This window comes from Aptenodytes patagonicus, chromosome 2, assembly GCF_965638725.1.
Source record: "Aptenodytes patagonicus chromosome 2, bAptPat1.pri.cur, whole genome shotgun sequence".
Lineage (NCBI taxonomy): Eukaryota > Metazoa > Chordata > Aves > Sphenisciformes > Spheniscidae > Aptenodytes > Aptenodytes patagonicus.
The window spans coordinates 150523732-150543991 of NC_134950.1; the positions used below are offsets into that span (position 1 = coordinate 150523732).

Genomic DNA, 20260 nt, shown 5'->3' on the forward strand with positions numbered 1-20260 from the left:
GACAGGAAAAGATTCAGTTCCAAGTAAGAAACAGCATGCTGAGCATGCTAAGTCAAATCAAACTTGGCTGTATCTTACTTTCTCCACTCCTCCCAACATAGTACTTGTGAGCATAGAAAATTGTGGCTATTTCAGTGCAAAACAAATTTATTTTTTAGGTAGCTAAGTGATTCATTTATTCCTGTGGATCTTACTGATATCTCCTTCTGTGTATTCCTTTTAATCAAAATAGAGTTGTTGCTAACTGAAGGCACCCTTCTTTCTTTTTCTCTTGATGTTGTTTGAAATGTAAATTTAGCAATTCCTGTAGTTGAGACCCGGAAAGCATCTTGCCCCTATCAGAACACTACCAGTGGATTTCCTACTGGCAACAATCTTTGGCTGAATTTTGCATTTTCTCCCAGAGTTTCTGCCCAGAAGAAGGCTTCTCCTTTATCAGTCCCAGTCACTCATGGAAGTGAAGATGTCTGATTCTGACTGGCAAAAACAACAGAAGGGATTGAGTTTTACAGCCCTTGGGATTTGAGAGCAATTACTCTCAGCTACTGACAGCAGTGTCAGCGTGCCCACTGCTGTGTTCTTACTGCAAGTCTGAGCAAGGAAAAAAAAACAATGGTTGAGATTAAATTTCACTCAGCTGGACAAATGATAAGGCAGTCCTGCGATTACTGCTCTAATGCACTGTATTAAAAGTGGAAAAACTTGTCCATGCATAATTGAAGCCTCAAAACTAAACAATATCATAGTCACATAGTGAGCTGTCAGTTTGGCCAAGCCTGCCTCTGTTTTGTTGCTTTTTTCTTTTTTTTTTTCCTTCCCCCTCCCCCCCATCCCAATGCTTTAATGCCAGTTGCATTTGAAGGACTTGGAAATAAAAAGCAGTGTTATTAACACTGTACTCTGAAAACACAGTCCCTCCAAGTTACTGAGAAGAATTTTCTGCATTTAAGAAAAAAATCCTTATTATCATTTACGTTTAATGAGTATTTCTGTTCTCTTTCCTCATCCCAAGTTATGAGAGAGACATGCTTTACTTCTAAAGTCTGTTTTCTGACTTGCCATCTCTTAGAGCCTTTATCTGTGTAGACTTGCGAGCAAGAGTGAATTTCATGGACAACATTTTGATACACTCATTCAGTGTAATAAAGTCTGGGATGCTATTGATCTCTGCATCATGACAGAATTCTTTTTTAACTCATAGTCGCATTTTCACGTGGATTATAAAGTACCAAAGTAATGCATATTCACTACAAAGGTTTAACCAGATTTTAGGTTTTTAATTTTTATGTGAATTAAAGCATTTGACATGTAAGTGAGGAGGAATGAAGCTTTGCAGAACACAGATTTGTCACTGGAGTTGGCTGATTCTTTAGAGAGCAAAAGAGCAGTACTTCTGTTCTGAAATCTGTATTTGCAAAAAGCCATGTGAAAAAAACCCTAAAATACTGAAGAGACAATCGGTTTTATCTTTGATACCTGCTTTCTAACGTTGCTTCATTTTGGGGACAGATCATAGACTATATTATTGAGCTCAAATAATATCGAGCCTTTGCCTAAAATAAGGGAAATGGCAAATTTTGTTTTAAGAACTTTTTAAGTTCTAAGTGAAGAAATCCACTTTAACTGATTCAATTACGTGGCTGCAGCTTACCAGGCCTACTTGCAAAATCTTTATCATAACAAAAGTTGCATTCATTCTTATTTTTAATTTTAGGGAAGTATAGTTATCTCTTGTTCACAGTTAATAATTACTACATCATATGATTTTTGGTGTATGTAAAGGATTCATTCCAGAGAGTGAGGGAAAATTTGGGCTGCTCCTGTAGGCTTGCAAATACTTTTCTCAATCTTTGATTAAACTTTGGTCATTTAGTATAGATTAATCTTGCTGACATTTGCAGGGCTAAAAGTACTGTGACTAAAAAAATCTGTTTTTACAGTTGAAGGTGGTATTACATCAGGTTATCTACTATTTCAGACCCTATCTTATGTTGCCTTAGACCATTTTGTGTTCAGCTGTATTTAAAACAAAGTTGTCTTTCTGATTTTAAGCCAGTGTAAGTTAAGCCCAGAAGTCGCTGTTTGGATGTGTGCTGTTCACAGCTCTGTTGTTTCCATAATGTTCTAGAGGATTAAACAAGTGTCCCATATGATTCATCTCTACTGCATGTCATTAAACCGTGAAAGCTCTGGAGTTCATTGACACTGAATGTTGCAGATGCCAAAATTTACAAAATTAGACAAATTCATGGAATAGAAATTTGTCAAGTATTATTAAACATAAAGGGAGTTCCTGAAGAGCAGATCACTGGAGCCTAGGAAAGATGGGGAATTACCACTGTTTGCCCTGGGTCCTTTACACTTCCTAGGCCTGGTTCCCAGTCAGTTCTGGGGACCGGACTAAAAGGATGTTTGGCCTAAGAAAGCACAGCTGTTCTTGTGCTCTTATTGGTATCCACTCACTAAATTAAGTTAAATGTCATGTTATTGTTTTCATTGTTAGAAGCTTGAAAGTTACAACAGAGATTTAGGATGTACTGGAGGAACAGTCTTGGGATATGCCGGAGTTGCACTGAAAGCATCGTGGATATCTCTTTTGCTTTTCTATGTAGCAGCATATTTAAATGTGATATTTTTGTTGTAAGAGAGCTAAAATTTGCTGTTAAATTATATAGTAATTGAAGGCTAAGATGTATAGGATTTTCTTGCAGTGTTTCTAAACAGCTTTTATTACATTCTTTTTCCGAAAAGGTTGCTACTGCTATTTTTAAATGTCTTTATTCACACTTTTCAAGAGTTTATTTTAGAAAACTACCTTGTTACTTTGGAGATTATGGAGATAGAGCATGTCATTTATTTTCAGAAAAATCAAGTCTCCTTTTTTCAAATTGAGTCAAGGGAAAAAAATGTTCCTTACTTCTTCATGTGATGTTAGGGAAAGTATTTGAACTTTCTCAAAAACAAGCTGCTTCAGATGACATCCAAAGTCAAATTAAAAATTCTGTAAATTATTGCTAAATCCAGTATTTAACTGATTATTTTTAATAGCTATAAAGAAGAGCCAGAAAGTGAATTGATCTGGAAGCGGTACCGGTCACACATGAAACATCCTAGTGCTCTACTCTTACTAAATCACACCAAACAATGTCACCTGCAGCTAGAATGATAATCTGGGACAATCATTAATTTACTCACTTTTTTTCCCACTTGTCCAGCTGAGTTTTCCACCAGTGATGTCACACTTTCTAGCTGGCCAGCAGACTGATATATCACTGTCTTGTGGTTTAACCCCAGCCAGCAACTAAACACCACACAGCCGCTTGCTCACTCCCAGCCCCCTCCCCCCCCACCCCCCCAGTGGGATGGGGAAGAGAATCAGAAGAGTAAAAGTGAGAAAACTCATGGGTTGAGATAAAGACAGTTTAATAATTGAAATAAAATACTACTACTAATAATAATAATAGAGTATACAAAGCAAGTGATGCACAACGCAATTGCTCACCACCCACCAACCGATGCCCAGCCAGTCCCCGAGCAGCGGCCCCCCCGGCCAGCTTTCCCCAGTTTATCTACTGAGCATGACGTCCCATGGTATGGAATGTCCCTGTGGCCAGTTTGGGTCAGCTGTCCTGGCTGTGCCCCCTCCCAGCTTCTTGTGCCCCTCCAGCCTTCTCAGTCAGTAGAGCATGGGAAGCTGGAAAGGCCTTGACTAGCGTAAGCATTACCTAGCAACAACTAAAACATCGGTGTGTTATCAACATTATTCTCATCCTAAATCCAAAACACAGCACTGTACCAGCTACTAGGAAGGAAATTAACTATCCCAGCTGAAACCAGGACACGCTGTCTTGTCTTCTTTCAGGTTTTCAGTTGCAAAATGGTAAACTAGGCAAAAGCCTCATATATCTTTTTGTATTGAATTTATTAATTGCTTGCTTAAATCAAGGTAGTCTTGACATTTGCGCTGGGTCTTCCTACAGTCTTCACCTGGACTGAATTCATTACCAGCTCTGCAAGAAGTGTTGTAGCAATGAGCCTGTCAACACTTCCATTATTCTCAATCTAAATTCAAGGGGTGATGGTTCAGATATAGCTGAAAAAGAAAAAGGCAAAGACTGGAGGTGATATTCATTATCTATGTCTTTTAAACTTGGGGGGTAGGGAGAGAAATTAAAAACAAGTTTTCCCACTCCTAAGTAAGGGAATTCACAGTTCTCCATGGTAACCTTGAGTTCATTTCCACATGCTTAGCTATGTTGTCACACAAGGCATTTAATTTAACATGCTGATGATAATGAATTTTTGTAGCAAGGAAGGAGACAGGGGATTCAGAATTTAATGGAATCTGCCTTTGAATTTTCTTGATGATAATACTTTACATTTCCATATCCCTCTTCATCTCCAAGTTCCTAAAGCACATTACAATTATTCCAGAATCACTGAACTCATGACTGAAAAGAGCTACGAGTGGTATCAACAACAGACCTTATACTTTCTTTCTGAATTAATTATTTCAGTCATACATGCCTCAGCCCTTGCTTGCACAAGTTGGCTGAAAACAGATTCAGCTGGTGAAAGCTGAATATTGGTGTGGCCATGAAAACTGAGAAGGCCTCTTCTTTCCAGCCGCTTTCTTTCTGACCATCTTCACCATGTTCACCCTGGAGTGCTCTCATGAGGGAGACTTGTATAGATCCAGTCATGCAAAAAGCAGAACATGATGCTCATTTCAACCCATGCAAAACAAACAGCCCTAGCTAATTTAACAGCACACAGCAAATTGTACATAGCTGGTTTGCAGCAGGGAGTGAGGGTGAATATGTTACTGAGGTGTTAGTGCAGGGGAATTTGGGTAGGTAAATAAAAAGTTGTTACACTAAGCCACATAATTCCAGTTTGGATAACACCAATCCTTAGGGATAGATTTTAAAAACTGTAGGAATCCTGATGACATTGATGGATTACTCCGTGCCACTCTGAAAATCTTTCATGTTTTTGTAATACGGTAGAGTCAATTATCTGTTATCCCAAAACAGTAACAACTCGGCATGTAAGCAGATGGGTGCATCATTTCAGATTTGGTCAGACACTTTGTGTGTAGATTCAGTAACTATAACTTCAGAGCTTTCAGCATCTGTCAGGAAGTCAATGACCTGTCTTCATTGTGATTGCATGCATTATACAGACTTTTCAAAGAGAATAATAAATGGGACCAAAACTCAAAATTCATATCAAGAGGGGGATCAGAGTTAAGAAAGTTCCATTTGTAAAATGTGCATTTGTCCTTCCAGAAATGCCAGATAAATGCTATCAACTGCTGAAGAAAATGCTGATGAAACACTTTTAATAGCTGTAGTATTTCATACACAGAACAGAAATTAATAAGTAATGAAAATAACAGATTATTTTCTTTCTTCTGTAACACTAGTATGCATTCACGTGCAGCATGTCTAGCTTTTCACAGACCATCAGTAAGAAAACAGTATATTTATTTTCTAGAACACAAAATTGGCAATGGAGATTTTGGAAAGTCTGCAACAAATTGCAGTGTAAATAATGGAGAAAAACAAAAAGAACAGCAAAGTTTCACATATTCACCGGGCTTTTTAGTGGCACAACATTTAACAGAAGAGATGTGACAGGGTTACTGGAGGTTCGCTTCGTGCATTTGTATCAAGCTGCATGACTTTTCAAGAGTTCCTATTAAAATTTTTAAATAGATGAAGGCATCACTTGCTTACTGTATTCTTTCTGTACCCTTAGCAACAAAAGAAGCGGGAAGGGGAAGAAACTGCAGATGGAAATCCTATCTGTTGATCTCATACAGCTGGAGCAGTAAAATGCCATGAGTGATAAAATGCCATGATCTTTTGGAGGTATTCCTCTCTTGCTCCAGTACTGGCAGCAAAACAAGCAGCTTTCTCAGGTTCTTCCTGTCTCAGGCAAAGTGTGAATGCCTCTTTCCTGGTGTATGAGAGGAAGAGTGCTTTCCAGTGCTAGAACAGGCATAATCTGGCTCCACTGAGTTTAGCCATATCCAGATATGGGCCAACAATGTGGCTTCTACGCGTCAGCAGCCAGGTGGGTGCTCATTTGGGGGGTGTAACTGACTGGCTGGCACAGTGGTTTATAGCAAGTTTGGTGAGGATGTTTGTGACATCTTCCTTCCATAGTTATAAGCAAGTGCCCCAAATGTCCCTATTTGTTTAGAAAACAAAACCCCAGTTCTTACAGTTGTACAATTGATGACTATGTAATTGAATGAAATAGCAACTTATTTCTGAGAATTTTCACTCTTGAAAAAGTAATTCATGTGCTATACAGCTGGACTACAGTTGTATTAATGTAAGTGAGAAAAGGGTTTTAAGTTGTTGGGTTTTTTTTCAATAAAACCAGAAACAGAACATTTGATGCTATCATTTAGTCATTAACAGTGTATAAATGTTGACTTCCGTATATTAGCATTATCTTCACAGTACACGTCAGGCATATTACTCCCCCACCTTGGAAATCGCAATAGTTACTTAAATACAGTGCAGAAGTTTTTCTTACATAAGCGTTCAATTAAGGGTAGTATACATCTGTATACTGCTCTAATTATGTATATGAATTCATATAAAATACTAGGCTACTGTGATATTTATGAAAGGCTGGAGTCTGTAGAGGTGTGGTTTGTTTTTTTTTTTTTTTTAGTTGTAATTAATACTGAAATTGAAGGTGAAATTCAGCTCCCCAGTTTGGATACCTAAGTAGAATCATAGAGATCTTTTCTACCTTAATGATTCTATGATTCTAAGATCATTGAGTCCAACCGTCGACCCAACACCACCATGCCCACTAAATCATGTCCCTAAGCGCCTCATCCACACGTCTTTTAAATACCTCCAGGGATGGGGACTCCACCACTTCCCTGGGCAGCCTGGTCCAATGTTTAACCACTCTTTCAGTAAAGAAATTTTTCCTCACATCCAATCTAAACCTCCCCTGGCGCAACTTGAGGCCATTTCCTCTCGTCCTATCGCTTGTTACTTCGGAGAAAAGACCAACACCCACCTTGCTACAACCTCCTTTCAGGTAGTTGTAGAGAGCGATGAGGTCTCCCCTCAGCCTCCTTTTCTCCAGACTAAACAACCCCAGTTCCCTCAGCAGCTCCTCATCAGACTTGTTCTCCAGACCCCTCACCAGCCTCGTTGCCCTTCTCTGGACACGCTCCAGCACCTCAACGTCCTTCTTGTAGTGAGGGGCCCAAAACTGAACACAGTATTTGAGGTGTGGCCTCACCAGGGCCGAGTACAGGGGCACGATCACTTCCCTGCTCCTGCTGGCCACACTATTTCTGATACAGGCCAGGATGCCATTGGCCTTCTTGGCCGCCTGGGCACACTGCCGGCTCATGTTCAGCCGGCTGTCAACCAGCACCCCCAGGTCCTTTTCCGACAGGCAAAAGTAGATGAAGTAGGTGCAGGTTCTTGCATGTGAGGTAAACTATCCTACCATACATGGTGGAAATTTAAGGTGAAATTCAGTTGCCTAGCTATAGGTGTCTGGTATCATTTTAGGCACTGTGGTTATACTGAATGGTCTGTTGCTCCTCCTGTAAGATAGGGGTCTGCTCTAGGTCCTGGATCATGTCTGCAAGTCTCAAATGGCCCTGGGTTCCTCCTGTGCTTAGGCAACTGCATCTCATCCATGGGCAGTACAGGCAGTGCAGTCAAAGTGGGTATGCAGTTTGCTCTAAAGTGGACCTGAAAGCTTGCTGAGCTGACAAACCTTCATTGACAGCATTTACTAGGTCTGTGGTTCTGATAATGAGAGCTTAGAAACCTACCCCTTATGCAGACAGCTGCAGTGAAGTATCTAACCTGCAAACCGAATACCACCCTGCTCAGCTACCTATTTGTTTATCTAAATCTGAAGTGAAACGGCCAAGTTTGTTTTCAGATATACCAACAACAAATTATAGCAAACAAAATAAAAATGTCCCGTTTCTAGTCAGGGTCAAAATGTTGAGATTGTTCCTCACTCCCCCAAACCCTACCAAAAAAAAAAAAAAAAAAAATTGATTTGGAATGCAAGTAAAATCTCATGTCTTCATCTTTCTCTGTTTTTCAGTGCTTAGGAGGGGATATACATGTTTGCCATCACTTTTTTTTGCTTGAATTTGTGAAAAGACACCCTTCAAATAAAAAGTAATTCTGTAGCGCCTTGTGTTTTATCTTCTAGTGTTCCATATTTAGCTGAAAGCCAAAATGGAAATACAAGTTTATAAAACTTTTCCACTTTGAATCGCTCTACTCTTGAAAAGCAACATAGAGTTGGAAACGATACACAAGAAGAAACAATATCTATCAAAAAGAAAATCATGTGTTAATACAATTTTGAAATATTTGAGAATATTGGATCAACTGGATGCTGGGTTAACTTGAAGGCAGTAGTGCTTTTCAGAGGCAGCAGAGGAAGGATATTATTTAGCATCTTGATCTTGTCTGAGTAATTACAAAGTGCTCAGAGTATCCCCCCTGAAAAAATCAAGAGTGCCGATCCTGCAGAAAGCTTGTTTGGAGCCTGATGTTATGCAAAGGGAGTGACTTGGAAGCACCTGTCTAGCCAACATGTACCTCATCAAGCACCTCAATTAAATATGGTGTCTTACAGTTGTGGCACTTACATTAGAGACCTCTCAAGGGATTTTTTTTTTGAGTGTGACTGCAAGATCAGGTAAAGAAGCATTTCTGTGACAAGTCCTTAAGAAATGTGGCTGATGAGAAGAGTTTGTTAAAATTGTACATAGCCGCCTTTTCAATATTCTTGTAGGGAATATCCTGACTGAACTGCTGTTACATATGTATATAGAAAAACACATGTGAACAAAGCAAAATGCATACTTTTTCCTAAGCAAAGAGCAGTAGAAATCGGGGCTACAGCTTAACCACTTTAATAATCACTATCTTATGCCTCTAAGACATGAGTGGTAATTTTGAAATTTTGCATATTGATTGTGGATTTCAGCCAGTCCTATGTTTTAGTAACTAAAGATTCAAGTGTATTGTATGTGAGAGCTAAACTAGAAAGTGCTCCGGTTAAATAGACTACCAGTTTTGGCTGCAATCTGTTTAAACCGAGTGTTCTCCCGAGAAGCCATGCTGATGCAGTTTGTCCTTTAATGCCCAGGCTCTGTGATGAGCGTGCTGCTGTGTCTGGCTGTATGCTGAACAGCACGGCTTTGGCAAAGACTGGTGCTGAATGAGGTGAACATAGGACACCTTTAAAAGCTTCAAATTAGGTTTTATCCCTACAGGTAAGAAGCTACCGCATTAATAAACTCATGTTCCTGCCTGTATCAACTTAATATTGGTCGTACGTGTTCTTACAACTGCTTGCCCTGCGATTTCAGCTGTGAGCCCTGATGGATCCCTAAGACACAGTATTAACTGCTCAGGAATTACAGCACACACCAGTGAATGTGGAGGCAGCTTCCTGCACTGTCCTACATAAAGCCCTGATCAACTAGAAACTACACCTGCTAATATTAATTTAATCCTCCAGATCTGTAACACTTTTCATCCCAATTTAGATTTGCCATCTTCCCTCCTCAAGTGAGGCCTCCGGGCTGCTGGGTCTTGGTTGCTCTGTTTTCTTCTTGTGTCTTCCAATAGATGGGAAACAAAGACGAATTACCCGTCCCAGCTTCTGAATATGCACCAGAGGAAGAAATAGGCTACGGAGGGTTTAAAGTTGCTCTGAATACCTGGATTTAATATTTTTTTTTTTTTTTTTTTTTTAAACTGAACTTACATTGTATCTTGGGGGTGGGGGCAAAAAAATTGCATAAGTTTGGCTGTAAGTATGTAAAATACATGGGACATGAGGAAAAACTTTACTGAAAGAGTGGTTAAACATTGGAACAGGCTGCCCAGGGAAGTGGTGGAGTCCCCATCCCTGGAGGTATTTAAAAGACGAGTAGATGAAGCACTTAGGGACATGGTTTAGTGGGCATGGTGGTGTTGGGCTGATGGTTGGACTTGATCACCTTAGAGGTCTTTTTCAACCTTAATGATTCTATGATAAAAGTATATACACTTAGAAATACATTGTTGGTTATATTCCACACAAGAAGTGAATCATTAAAGGGCTAAAATACCAAATCTTTAAAAGCTAACTTGATAAAAATGTAATCACTTATGACATTATCTGGAGTCATGAGCCCCCAAGAATGGGGCTGGTAACAGACATGGGGTCATAACTACTGATGCCTTGTAGTCTAGGCCTGGCAGTTAGGTTTTTATGTTTACAAACAGTCATTTTTAGAGTTTCAGTTTTATGAAGACCTTCATCATTAATACATATCTAAAAATGAGAAATAAACTCTATAACATGTTTCATAATTATACCAAAATCAAATTGCTTCTAGGTCTTTTCATGGTCATTTTATTGCAATGGTTCCTATTATTTTCTTTTAGTGGAGAGGATGCTGCAGAGCAGTTAATAAAGGCTTATTTTGAGAATGTCATTTCTCAAACTCCTGCTCCAGCAAATCAGGAACAAAACTGCCTAATAAATATTTCCCTACTGTAATTGGTTTTTGAGTGACTTGGTGATTTGGCTTTTTTCCTCTCTTAAGTAAGGCATTGCAGAGACTTTTGCTCTTTTGAAGCTTGTCTCTTATGACAAGACAGTCCAAGGGGCTTGATAAGACTGCTGTAATGACCCCTAAATAGCCTGACAGTTTTATAGCAGTCCCCAAGAAGGAAGCTTCCTTTCAAAAGTGGCTGAATATCATGAAAAAGGCAGTGGCTCCACGTTGACTTTTCACAAAGCCAGAAAGACTAAATGGCTTTTTGCATTAATAACAGGTTTATGGCATCCTTCTCTGCCAGACTGTCTGTCAGCGTGTGTGACTCTCCATTATAGGTGCTGTCAGGCACTCAGAAAAGTGCAGTTTAAAAACCTGGGAGTTTAAGATGTAGAGCTGTATAAAGCCTTGCATGTACATAGGGGTGAGAGCTGTGAGCTAAATGCTTTTGTTTCATCCCAGTTGATGACATCATTTAGTGTTTACAATAACAACCTCCAGATGTAAATCTGTGAGATTCTGGGCAAAGTGACTTCCATACTGGCCCTAGTGAAAACCTGAGTTTGAGGACTCCTGCACACACACAACAGACTTCTAGGACTCTGCAGAGCACTTCTGTAGCATCTTCTTGGAGAACATAGTGTGAGATGAAGTTCTTAATTCCAGTGCATGCAGGCAAAGGATTTCCTCTTTTGTTAGATTGGGTTCCCCTCATTCATTAGACATGATATTAGCTGTTCAAAATGGATTTTGCTAAGGCTTGTATAATCCACAGTGATGTTTGCAGGCTGTCTTCAGGTTTCTGCTGACTGTTGATGTGGAATATGTATGCTATGTCCATATATATATATATATTTCCTAAGTTCTTCCCACATCAGATATTAAAAAAACAACAACCAAAAAAAAAAACCCAAAACAACAGATTGTAGCTTTGTCATTGTGAAAGCAGCGAGGCAGTTTTGTAAATTGTGTGTTTCCTCAGTAGTGATTCATACAGAACAAATGCTTTTGTTAAGAAATTGAATGGCAGAGAATTTGTCCTTGATACAAAGCACTTATGAAATGAAATCGGTACTTCTGAGCATCAGAGAACCACTCGTAACAGTCGAGCTTCCTAAGTAGCAGCCACTATATATATCCTCTGCAAGACTTTCATGTGGTAGTTCGCATGTAGCTTATCTACTGAAATTAGAGCTTTCATGTTTTGAGAGACCAGTTCAAATTAAGCATTCCTCAGGGTTCTGCGGTTATCAGATCCTATAAAACTGTGAAATTGCATGATAACATTGCTATGTTATGATTATAATTACACTACTCTGTATTAAAATGCAGTTACACAGTAGCATGCAAAGTGTCCCTTTCCCCATTTTCTTTGGCCTTAATCTTCCGCATCTCAGGATAGATGATCTTTTCTCATACTCTCTCATCTCCTCTGCTAATGGCTGTTAGGCTGGGGATATTCTCCGAGTATCCTTGCCACCTGCTTCTGCCTCATTCAGTACCTGCCTAAAGAAAAGGTAAATAAATGAGGAAATTCAATTGCAACACCATACACACAGGCCTCCTCTGCCCTGGTAACACAGAGTGTGACTGTGCATTTCTCCCACCCCTTCTCAGTGTCCGAACACGTGCTGGCTGGAAGAGGCTTTCCGTCAGCTGCAATGCAGAGCCTAGCTCAAGTCCTACACGAGTTGTCGTTTCTGTTCTCCTCTCCTGTGCTGTTTTTAGCTGGTGGGTACTAATAATGTTCAGAAGTCTAAGAGAAATTTTCTAACAAAAATCTGAAACAATTCAGAGTCAATTTTAGCTGTATATTACTGACAGGGTAGGCAGAGATACAGTGAGAGAGTAACAAGCATTAAGTGAGATTGAGTAAGAGTGCAAATAGTTTTGAGGAAGCTGGTTTTATTGTATGTGTGCAGGGCCATCTTGTTGCTGGCTTATTTTAATAGAAAGGGTGTTCTTTTTTTTTTTCTTCTGCAAAATGAATTCCCAGAACTGCTTTTCTACATTAGGGAAATACTTTTAATTGCTGGCTCATTTCCTTCCTCTGAATTTCCCAAGAAGTGTTTTATTATCGTCTTTGCTTTCTCCCTGAAAAGTAGTCTATTTTTAAATATATGTTTTCTCCTTCCAGTGTTTCCATTTTATTCTACAAATGCAGCTTTTAGAAAGCACAATTGTCTGGTTAATTTCATAGGCTATTCATCTATAAATGCTCATATTATATTGAGAGTTAAAGTTGACTTTCTGAACTTAGTATTTGGTGATGAATTTCCTCAGCACTAATTTTTGGGGCAAATACCAGCAGCACTTTCACTTAATTTAAAAATATGCCTAGTCTGTGATTTTAGCAATATTTAGGCAATATATTAATGTGTTTTATTAAAAATCGGAAACCAGACCTTCCTTTTACAGTGATAAAATTAGGAATCTATAAAGTCTAACTCCATATCCTTGATGGCTTCAGAATTTGTTCGTTGTGGTGTTGTCTTAAGGGAAGTCTGAAAATGCAATTTCAATAAATAGAATTTTTGAAGGGACAACAGTTATCAAATTATATGCAGTCTTATTGTCTTCTATTGCAGCTGGCAATAATTCATGACACTTAATCACAGATATTTGACAATAAGAAGCCTTGGATGATTGGTTTATTTATTTAGTTACTTAGTTTTAATCAGTCATGTCACAAACAGTCTCCCAGGACTGGAAGAAGGCAACCAAAACTTAAGCTACCAAAATGTAACTGCCGTCTGGCTGGCTCATCTATAATGATTTGCTTTGTGAATGTCTTTCTCTCTTCTTTCAACTACAGAGAAACTAAGAGTTTAGTATTATCAATATTATCAAACTAAGAGTTTCTCTGTAGAGAAACTGATAAAGAGAACTGATAAAACTAAGAGTTTCTCTGCAGCATACTATTGTGCAACAGCAGAGCTCATTCCTGGATGCCAGCTGCTTTTTCTCTGGTTGAAGCTACTAGTTTGTTTCAGTTATAGTCTTACAGATATATATGGCAAAATTTTTTGTTCAGTAACAAAACAGTCTGTGGTTTGGATCCAACTGGATCCAGTATTTAAAAGCAAAACATTCGTGCAGTTGGATTCAACAGAGGCTCTTATTCTTAACCTAAATCTTGTTTGATAATATCCTCTGTCTCTTAGAGATATACAGTACCCTTCAATTTCTGTTAAAGGAAAAATGACAGGAAGAGAATTGAACCTGTAAAGTCTCTTGCTTACATATGTGATTGCATCATCACTGAATCGTGATGTCTTAGTTTGTTGAGAGGGAACTTTACTGTTTCATATCTGTTTCAGTACTATTTTCATGTACATCTTTGGCCAGAATTCCAGTTAGTAATTTGAAAGTATTTCAGAGGCATAATGTAGTTGTTACTTTTCAATATCACACATAGTTACATCATACTACCTTGATTGCAACAGCTGGCCTCACATATTTGAAGCCTTAATCTGTTAAGGGACAGCAGTTATTAAGGAAACGGGTAAGTGATGTCTGGACTGTATTTGGGAGTATCTGTATACCTAATGTATGGAATGGATGTTCAGTCATTGAATTTGACAAACACTGAACACTAAGAATTTAAAGAAGGCTTAATCTTCAGTTGTGCTGAGCTTTCATGAATAATGTATGCGTTCAGCAATCCTGAGAAAATTCAGTTGTATTTGGAGAAGTATGGGAATATATTCAAGGTGTCATCACACAATATCCCTCGTGAAAACTGTAAGAAATTAATTTTCTTTACAATCTATGATAAGATGGCAACTCAGAATCAAGGATTGCCTCAGGTAAAAAATAACTTATTTCCCCAAAAGGGAAGAGTTAGGTTCTAATAAATATTGCCTCTATATTCACAAAGGTTGCCAACAGTAATCCTCATAGCTAGTGCAAAAAAATCTCTGGAAAAATCCTTTGCTTAAAAGCTGTACTTGTCAATAGAAGAGAGGTGCTTCCTATTTCATATATATGCAGTATTTGGACAGGACTCTACATCTAGAGAAGCAATGGGAAACAACTCTCATATCCCCAAAATACCTGAAAAACAAAGAAAAAAGAAAAATTTTCTTGAGGTAGTAATGGGTATGTTCTCTGCTTTCTCTGCATGTTCTTTCATTTGGTAACATGCTTCTACGTCATTAAAAGATACTGTAAAGTTTGTTTCTCTTCATACTTGTATTTATATATGATTCTACCTATCTGCAGAACTCTACATCTGTGTCATATAGCTATTAAAATTATTTTCTTAATTCAGTAGTTTACATGCAAATTCAGCATAATTTCTGAATCATTTTTCCATCGTCTTATGCATACAGTACCTGTAGGGGATGGAATGTATTATGAACGAGGTGCAATCAACCAAAGCCCATAAAGAGGTCTGTCAGAATGAAAACTCATAGGTATCTATTGCTACCAATAAAATGTTTCTCTACAACTGGGAAATTTATGGAACACTCCAACGATTTCATTTCCATGGTAATGCATGTTAAAAACTGTGAAGGTAGAGACTTGGAATACAAGCATGGATCCTAACCTTACTAAGAGTTCCCAAGCTGCTCAGGCCAACTTTAGTACTTAGCTGTGTGTTCCTTTTTTTAGTCATATTGTAAATTTACAGATAGGATTTTTAAAAATTAGGATGAGAAATATTTAGTGGTACTTTCATAAAATACATCGGCGTGAAGGTTATGAAGCTTTTCGAAGAGCAAGAGGAATTCTGTGTTCTTTCTATCATCCAGGTAGAAATGAATTTGTTTCCTTCCAGAAATATCTAAGGTTATTTAACTTTAAAACAGTAAATGAGAGGGTTTTTACACAAGATTTGGTAGTTGTTTATACATGAGTAATTCCTCACACACTGACAAAATTGTTGAGCTGAAGGCTATAATTTAAGTGTTTGATTTTCAAGATGTATGATGAGTCTGCTTTAAGCATGGATCAAGATACCATTTAAAGCATTCTTACAGAGCAACCAACTAGGCTCAGTGTTAAAGCCTTCTAGTTGGGGAGGTGGTGGCTTAGCTACTAGTAATTAACTGGAATATCTTTATTAGTTATGGAAAACTGGAAATGCAAAAACTCCGCACAGTTTTAACTATAGCTTAAGTATTGCATGTTTATCTGAAACAAGCTATTTTGGTAATTATTTCTTCTTATTTGTCTCTCAGAGCTCTTTCCTTGAGACTTCATGATGCCTTACGTGTAACTTTTAATTTCTATGGAAATTCTGTCAGAATGATAAATTAGACTGGGAAAATATATCTTTGTTGTCAAAACCTTTTAATTTACTGTACCTCCTTTGTATACATGACAGTAATAACTGTTTCTGTTGACCATTAAAGAAGAAAAGAATTTGGTAAGGTAGCTGGCTTTTGTCATCTTCCTGACAGTATAGTTTTAATTATGTTTGCTTGTGTGACTAACCTAAAGCTGCTGAAGTTGTTAGAAGTTGCTTCAAAAATGTCACTGAGATTTACTGGGCAAGTACATCCTGGCATATAAAAGTACAGCAAAAGATATAGAAAACATCAAGGAGAAAATAACCTGATTATATCTGCGACAGCTTAAGTAAAATGCATCAGTAATGGTGTTAATGTAGGATGCAATCCAGCTGAAACAGGATTTGTGGTCAATATATTTAACCAAGTACATTAATAGTTTCAACTAGAATATAAGCCCTTGCCAAGTATATCTTCCCATGTCAGTAAGAATGGGTTGTGTATGTTCTGGGGCGGGGGTGTCAGGTCTGCATGGCAGCATGGTGCGATGTGGGGGTAGTCCCACGCTGCTTGCTGGGTATAGGAGGTGCTGCAGGAGAGGAACTTCTCCATCACTGGGGGTAATTCAAAATTCTAAGTCCTCCTCTTCCATTTTCTATGCCACTGTTTATTTTCTAAGTTTATTCTAATTTTAAAACACTGTCATTGAGGCTTTGTTTATTTTGCTTTGGCGCAGAGGAGAAGGAAGGGAGGAAGGAACTGAGAAATACCAGCATGTACTACTTTTACAGTATTACTTGTAGCTATTCAGCAGAAAGCTGGCAATGCTGTTGATTTAAAAGTTTTATGGTTACAACAGCTTGGGACGAGTTAAGGAAGACTGGGAATCTGGGATGTGTTTCATCTCTCACCTCATACCATGCACTTTTTTTTTTCCTTTCACTATCTTAGATATCTTTTAGGAAGGTACAGACCATCATAGCTACTGACCTTGACAGAAATTTTGATATTTCCTATACTTAGATTTTTAAACATTTACTAAATTTTGCAAAATAAGATTTCAAAAATCTTACTATTTTTACTGTGCTAAATGTATATGATTTTAAGTGTAAACTGATTGCAGTGAGGTTAAGTGGCAGAGTATTTGGGATGTTTCAGTCTCAGCTTTGTCATTGAAATAAGCAGACATTGCCAAGACTTTGACTGTCTTCTGAACCATGCACTTGATTGTGGAATTGGATATCTGCAAGCTGCAGGATTTGATGGACCGCTAGCACAATTTCCCATGGCACACATAGGGTTCATGTATTTTACCTCTGAATTTGCTGTGATATGAGCATGATAGCAACTACTGCCATTTTAAAGACCGCAAGATCTAGGAAGTTTTCTTCCACAAATATATAAGTATTTCTCTCTTTCTGAGTGGCAAATGTACAGTAAAACAATCTTTTGGAGATTTAAAATGAAATAGTGTTGTAAGCCTGTAGCTATTAGGAATTTTTTGGATGTTCTTATAAAGGGTATTCTAGTAAATTATGTTTAGAAATGTTAAAAAATATAATTTTTTTAAGGTGTTAGCTCTGAGTACTGCTCATCGCTTTGTTAGAGCATGGCTGTTGTTACAGGAATTTACTGGCCATCTTGCCTTGAAAGCCATCAAACGTTTTGCCATAGATTTCACTGATGTGGTTACAGGAACTGTATAATTGGGATTTGGGGATAGTGAAAGTTATAATCATAATATAAGATGATTGCATGAGGTAACTGCCTTGCCGACTGCTTGTGGTTAGGAGCAGAGCTGTCTTCTGCAATGCATTTGCAATTTGTACTTTTTTCTTCATTGTTGACTTGCAGTGTAGTCTTTTCTGCTGCTCCCAGGAGCAACAGGACTCAGTATTTCAAAGGTGAGTTTTCTATAAAACTAAGGTGCATCTTCCATTCTAATCTGTATTTACTGTGGGTTTTTTCCCCCCTTTCAGGAGGATACAGATCATAATTATTACACTTCAAGGACGTATGGCCCGTATGATTCTACTAGCCGGGATTTGTGGGTCAATATAGACCAAATGGAGAAAGACAAAGTAAAGATTCATGGGATCCTTTCCAATACCCATCGGCAAGCAGCAGTAAGTTATTATACCTTCTTCTTCTTTAACTGACATGGATATTTTTCACCAGTGACCAACACAGTAGTGTATTACTAAGTATTGTGATTACTGTTCACAGAGCTTTATCTTTCAATTTTAGTTAAGCTATGAAAGTCTGCACAGTGTTTCTGTCAAACGATTCCAAGTTGCCTTTTTGCACCTGCTATAACAGTCCTTCAGAGATGCCTTTACAGATATATTTAAAATTCACCTCCGTTTTTAAGGATCACAAACCATCAAACAATAAACTAGTTGTGTTGCTGAAGTCGGAGGGAATTTTACCATTGACTTCAATAGCAACAGAGCTGGGTTCAGGATTAAGTTGAAGTTTAAGTCTCCCATGGAGTATATCTGTGTTTGCACTTACATTTTGTACGAAGTGTCACACTTATTTTTTCTTTTGGGAGAACTGAGAAAACTCATGGGAATGTCATATAGTAACAGAAATAATAGATGGGATCACAATTTCAGGGTGTCAACAAATAAATATCACAGAGTGTAAATACCAATCTTGTTTAACTTATTGTAATCATGCTGCCTAGTAAAATTGGTATGAAAATAAAGGGCTTACATGCTTAGAAGTGAAATTGAATGCTGCATGATTTATAGATTGTATTCTCAGATCTCACCTGTGGCTGGGAACTGCATACATAGAAGAGCCAATATTAGCACGAATTAAATACAGAAAATTACAACTCAGAATTGTGGTTCATGAGATTCTTATTTCGTCCATTCATCAACTTAGGTCCAACAAAAAGTCCTTGGGTTTTGCCAGTTTAAAAACAAAATCTAGTTAATGCCTTATTTAAAAGTTGTACAGTGTTTAAAGATGCAGGTGTGTTTAACAGTGTAAAGCTGAGAGAAAAGCCAAGTTTAATTAATCTTTCTCTCAATTTAACTGTTATCTCCTTGGCACCAACCAGGTGACTGGCTCAGAGGAATGTGAGAGGCAGCAAGAAGAAATACTGTGGTATTTAGCTCATACAAAAAGCAGAGTGGGGTGATAAATCCACTACATGTGACTAACAGAGTGTCCAATACATAAAATATATTCCTCATAGCCAAAAAGACTGCAAGGAGCCAGGGATAATGCAAATGCAGAGGGTTCAGGCAGTTATATATCTTTGGGGTAGATTTAATAAAACACTGTAATCTATTTTCTTAAGACAATTTGTTTCTATAGAGAAAAAAACCTCAAGGGTACCTAGAAGTGAGAACCTGTATTGTCTGCCTTACCTTCTTCAACTGGGATCCTGGTGCTCTGTGTTGAGGGAGCGAATGGAAACATGCAAAAAAAAAAAAAAATAAAGGAATTAAATATACCTATACAAGATAAACCATTTTTCCCTAATAAAAGTAATTTATGAGGCTTGGGACCTAAACATTAGTGAAATTCCTTTGAGAAATTTTAACCTGTTGTTTAATGATTAGTGAAGATGACACCCTTCCATGCCTTTGTTCTAAGCACTTTTGTTTCCAGTTGGATCCCTGAGATTATACACCTAAAAATGCCAATTCCAAGGGGGACATTTTGTTGAAGTTATTGAACCAGAGGTTTAAATGAAACAATGCTTTTGGTCTGGGTGCGGGATCAGTGTGGAGGACCATTCAGCATAGCAGAGCTTGGCAGCACGAGGGCTTCAACTGTTTCTCCCCAGAACAAGTGGTTTAAGGCTTTACATTTTATTTATGGGTCTATAATTGAATTCTTGTATGTGTCCAAGCAAACACCACCCATGTGTACTACACAATGAAGTTATTTGAGAGAGATGTGTTCTCTATAACTGTATAGCAGCTGTGGAGTTATATATTCTCAGCAGATCACACATATCTAAGCAGCAGTCTTTTCCCTTCTCTTCCATAGAGATAAACTTTGCCATTACTCTTTTTAAAAGTGCATTTTGCACATCTTTCTGTGACTTGGTAGTTTACATGCTGATAATTTCTAAAGATTATTTTCCAATTTGACAGTAGAACAAGGAGTTATTATATACTATATGCTAAGTATTAATGAATTTTTCTAATAATGTCAGGGATTCTTTGATTCTTTGATTGCTAAAAATTTTACACTGAATTTGTGTGTTTTCCTTCATTTGAAAGTATGTAATCCTAAGAGTTCCCAGAAGCTGCCAGGTGGTTTTGCTTCTACAGGAAAAAGTAATAAAGACAGGATCCATGAGTTGGTCGACAGCCGACTGAACATGAGCCGGCAGTGTGCCCAGGCGGCCAAGAAGGCCAATGGCATCCTGGCCTGTATCAGAAATAGTGTGGCCAGTAGGAGTAGGGAAGTGATCGTGCCCCTG

The 20260-nt window shown here is 38.1% G+C and overlaps 1 protein-coding gene across 1 annotated transcript in view; it reads left to right on the forward strand.

The window, feature by feature from the left end:
• The window catches only part of PLXDC2 (plexin domain containing 2), a 288625-nt gene that overhangs the window by 138133 nt on the left and 130232 nt on the right, over positions 1-20260 (forward strand). The window contains exon 3 of the mRNA XM_076331665.1: positions 17790-17936. Coding sequence (XP_076187780.1) covers positions 17790-17936 — 147 coding nt within the window. The remainder of the gene's footprint in view (positions 1-17789; positions 17937-20260) is intronic.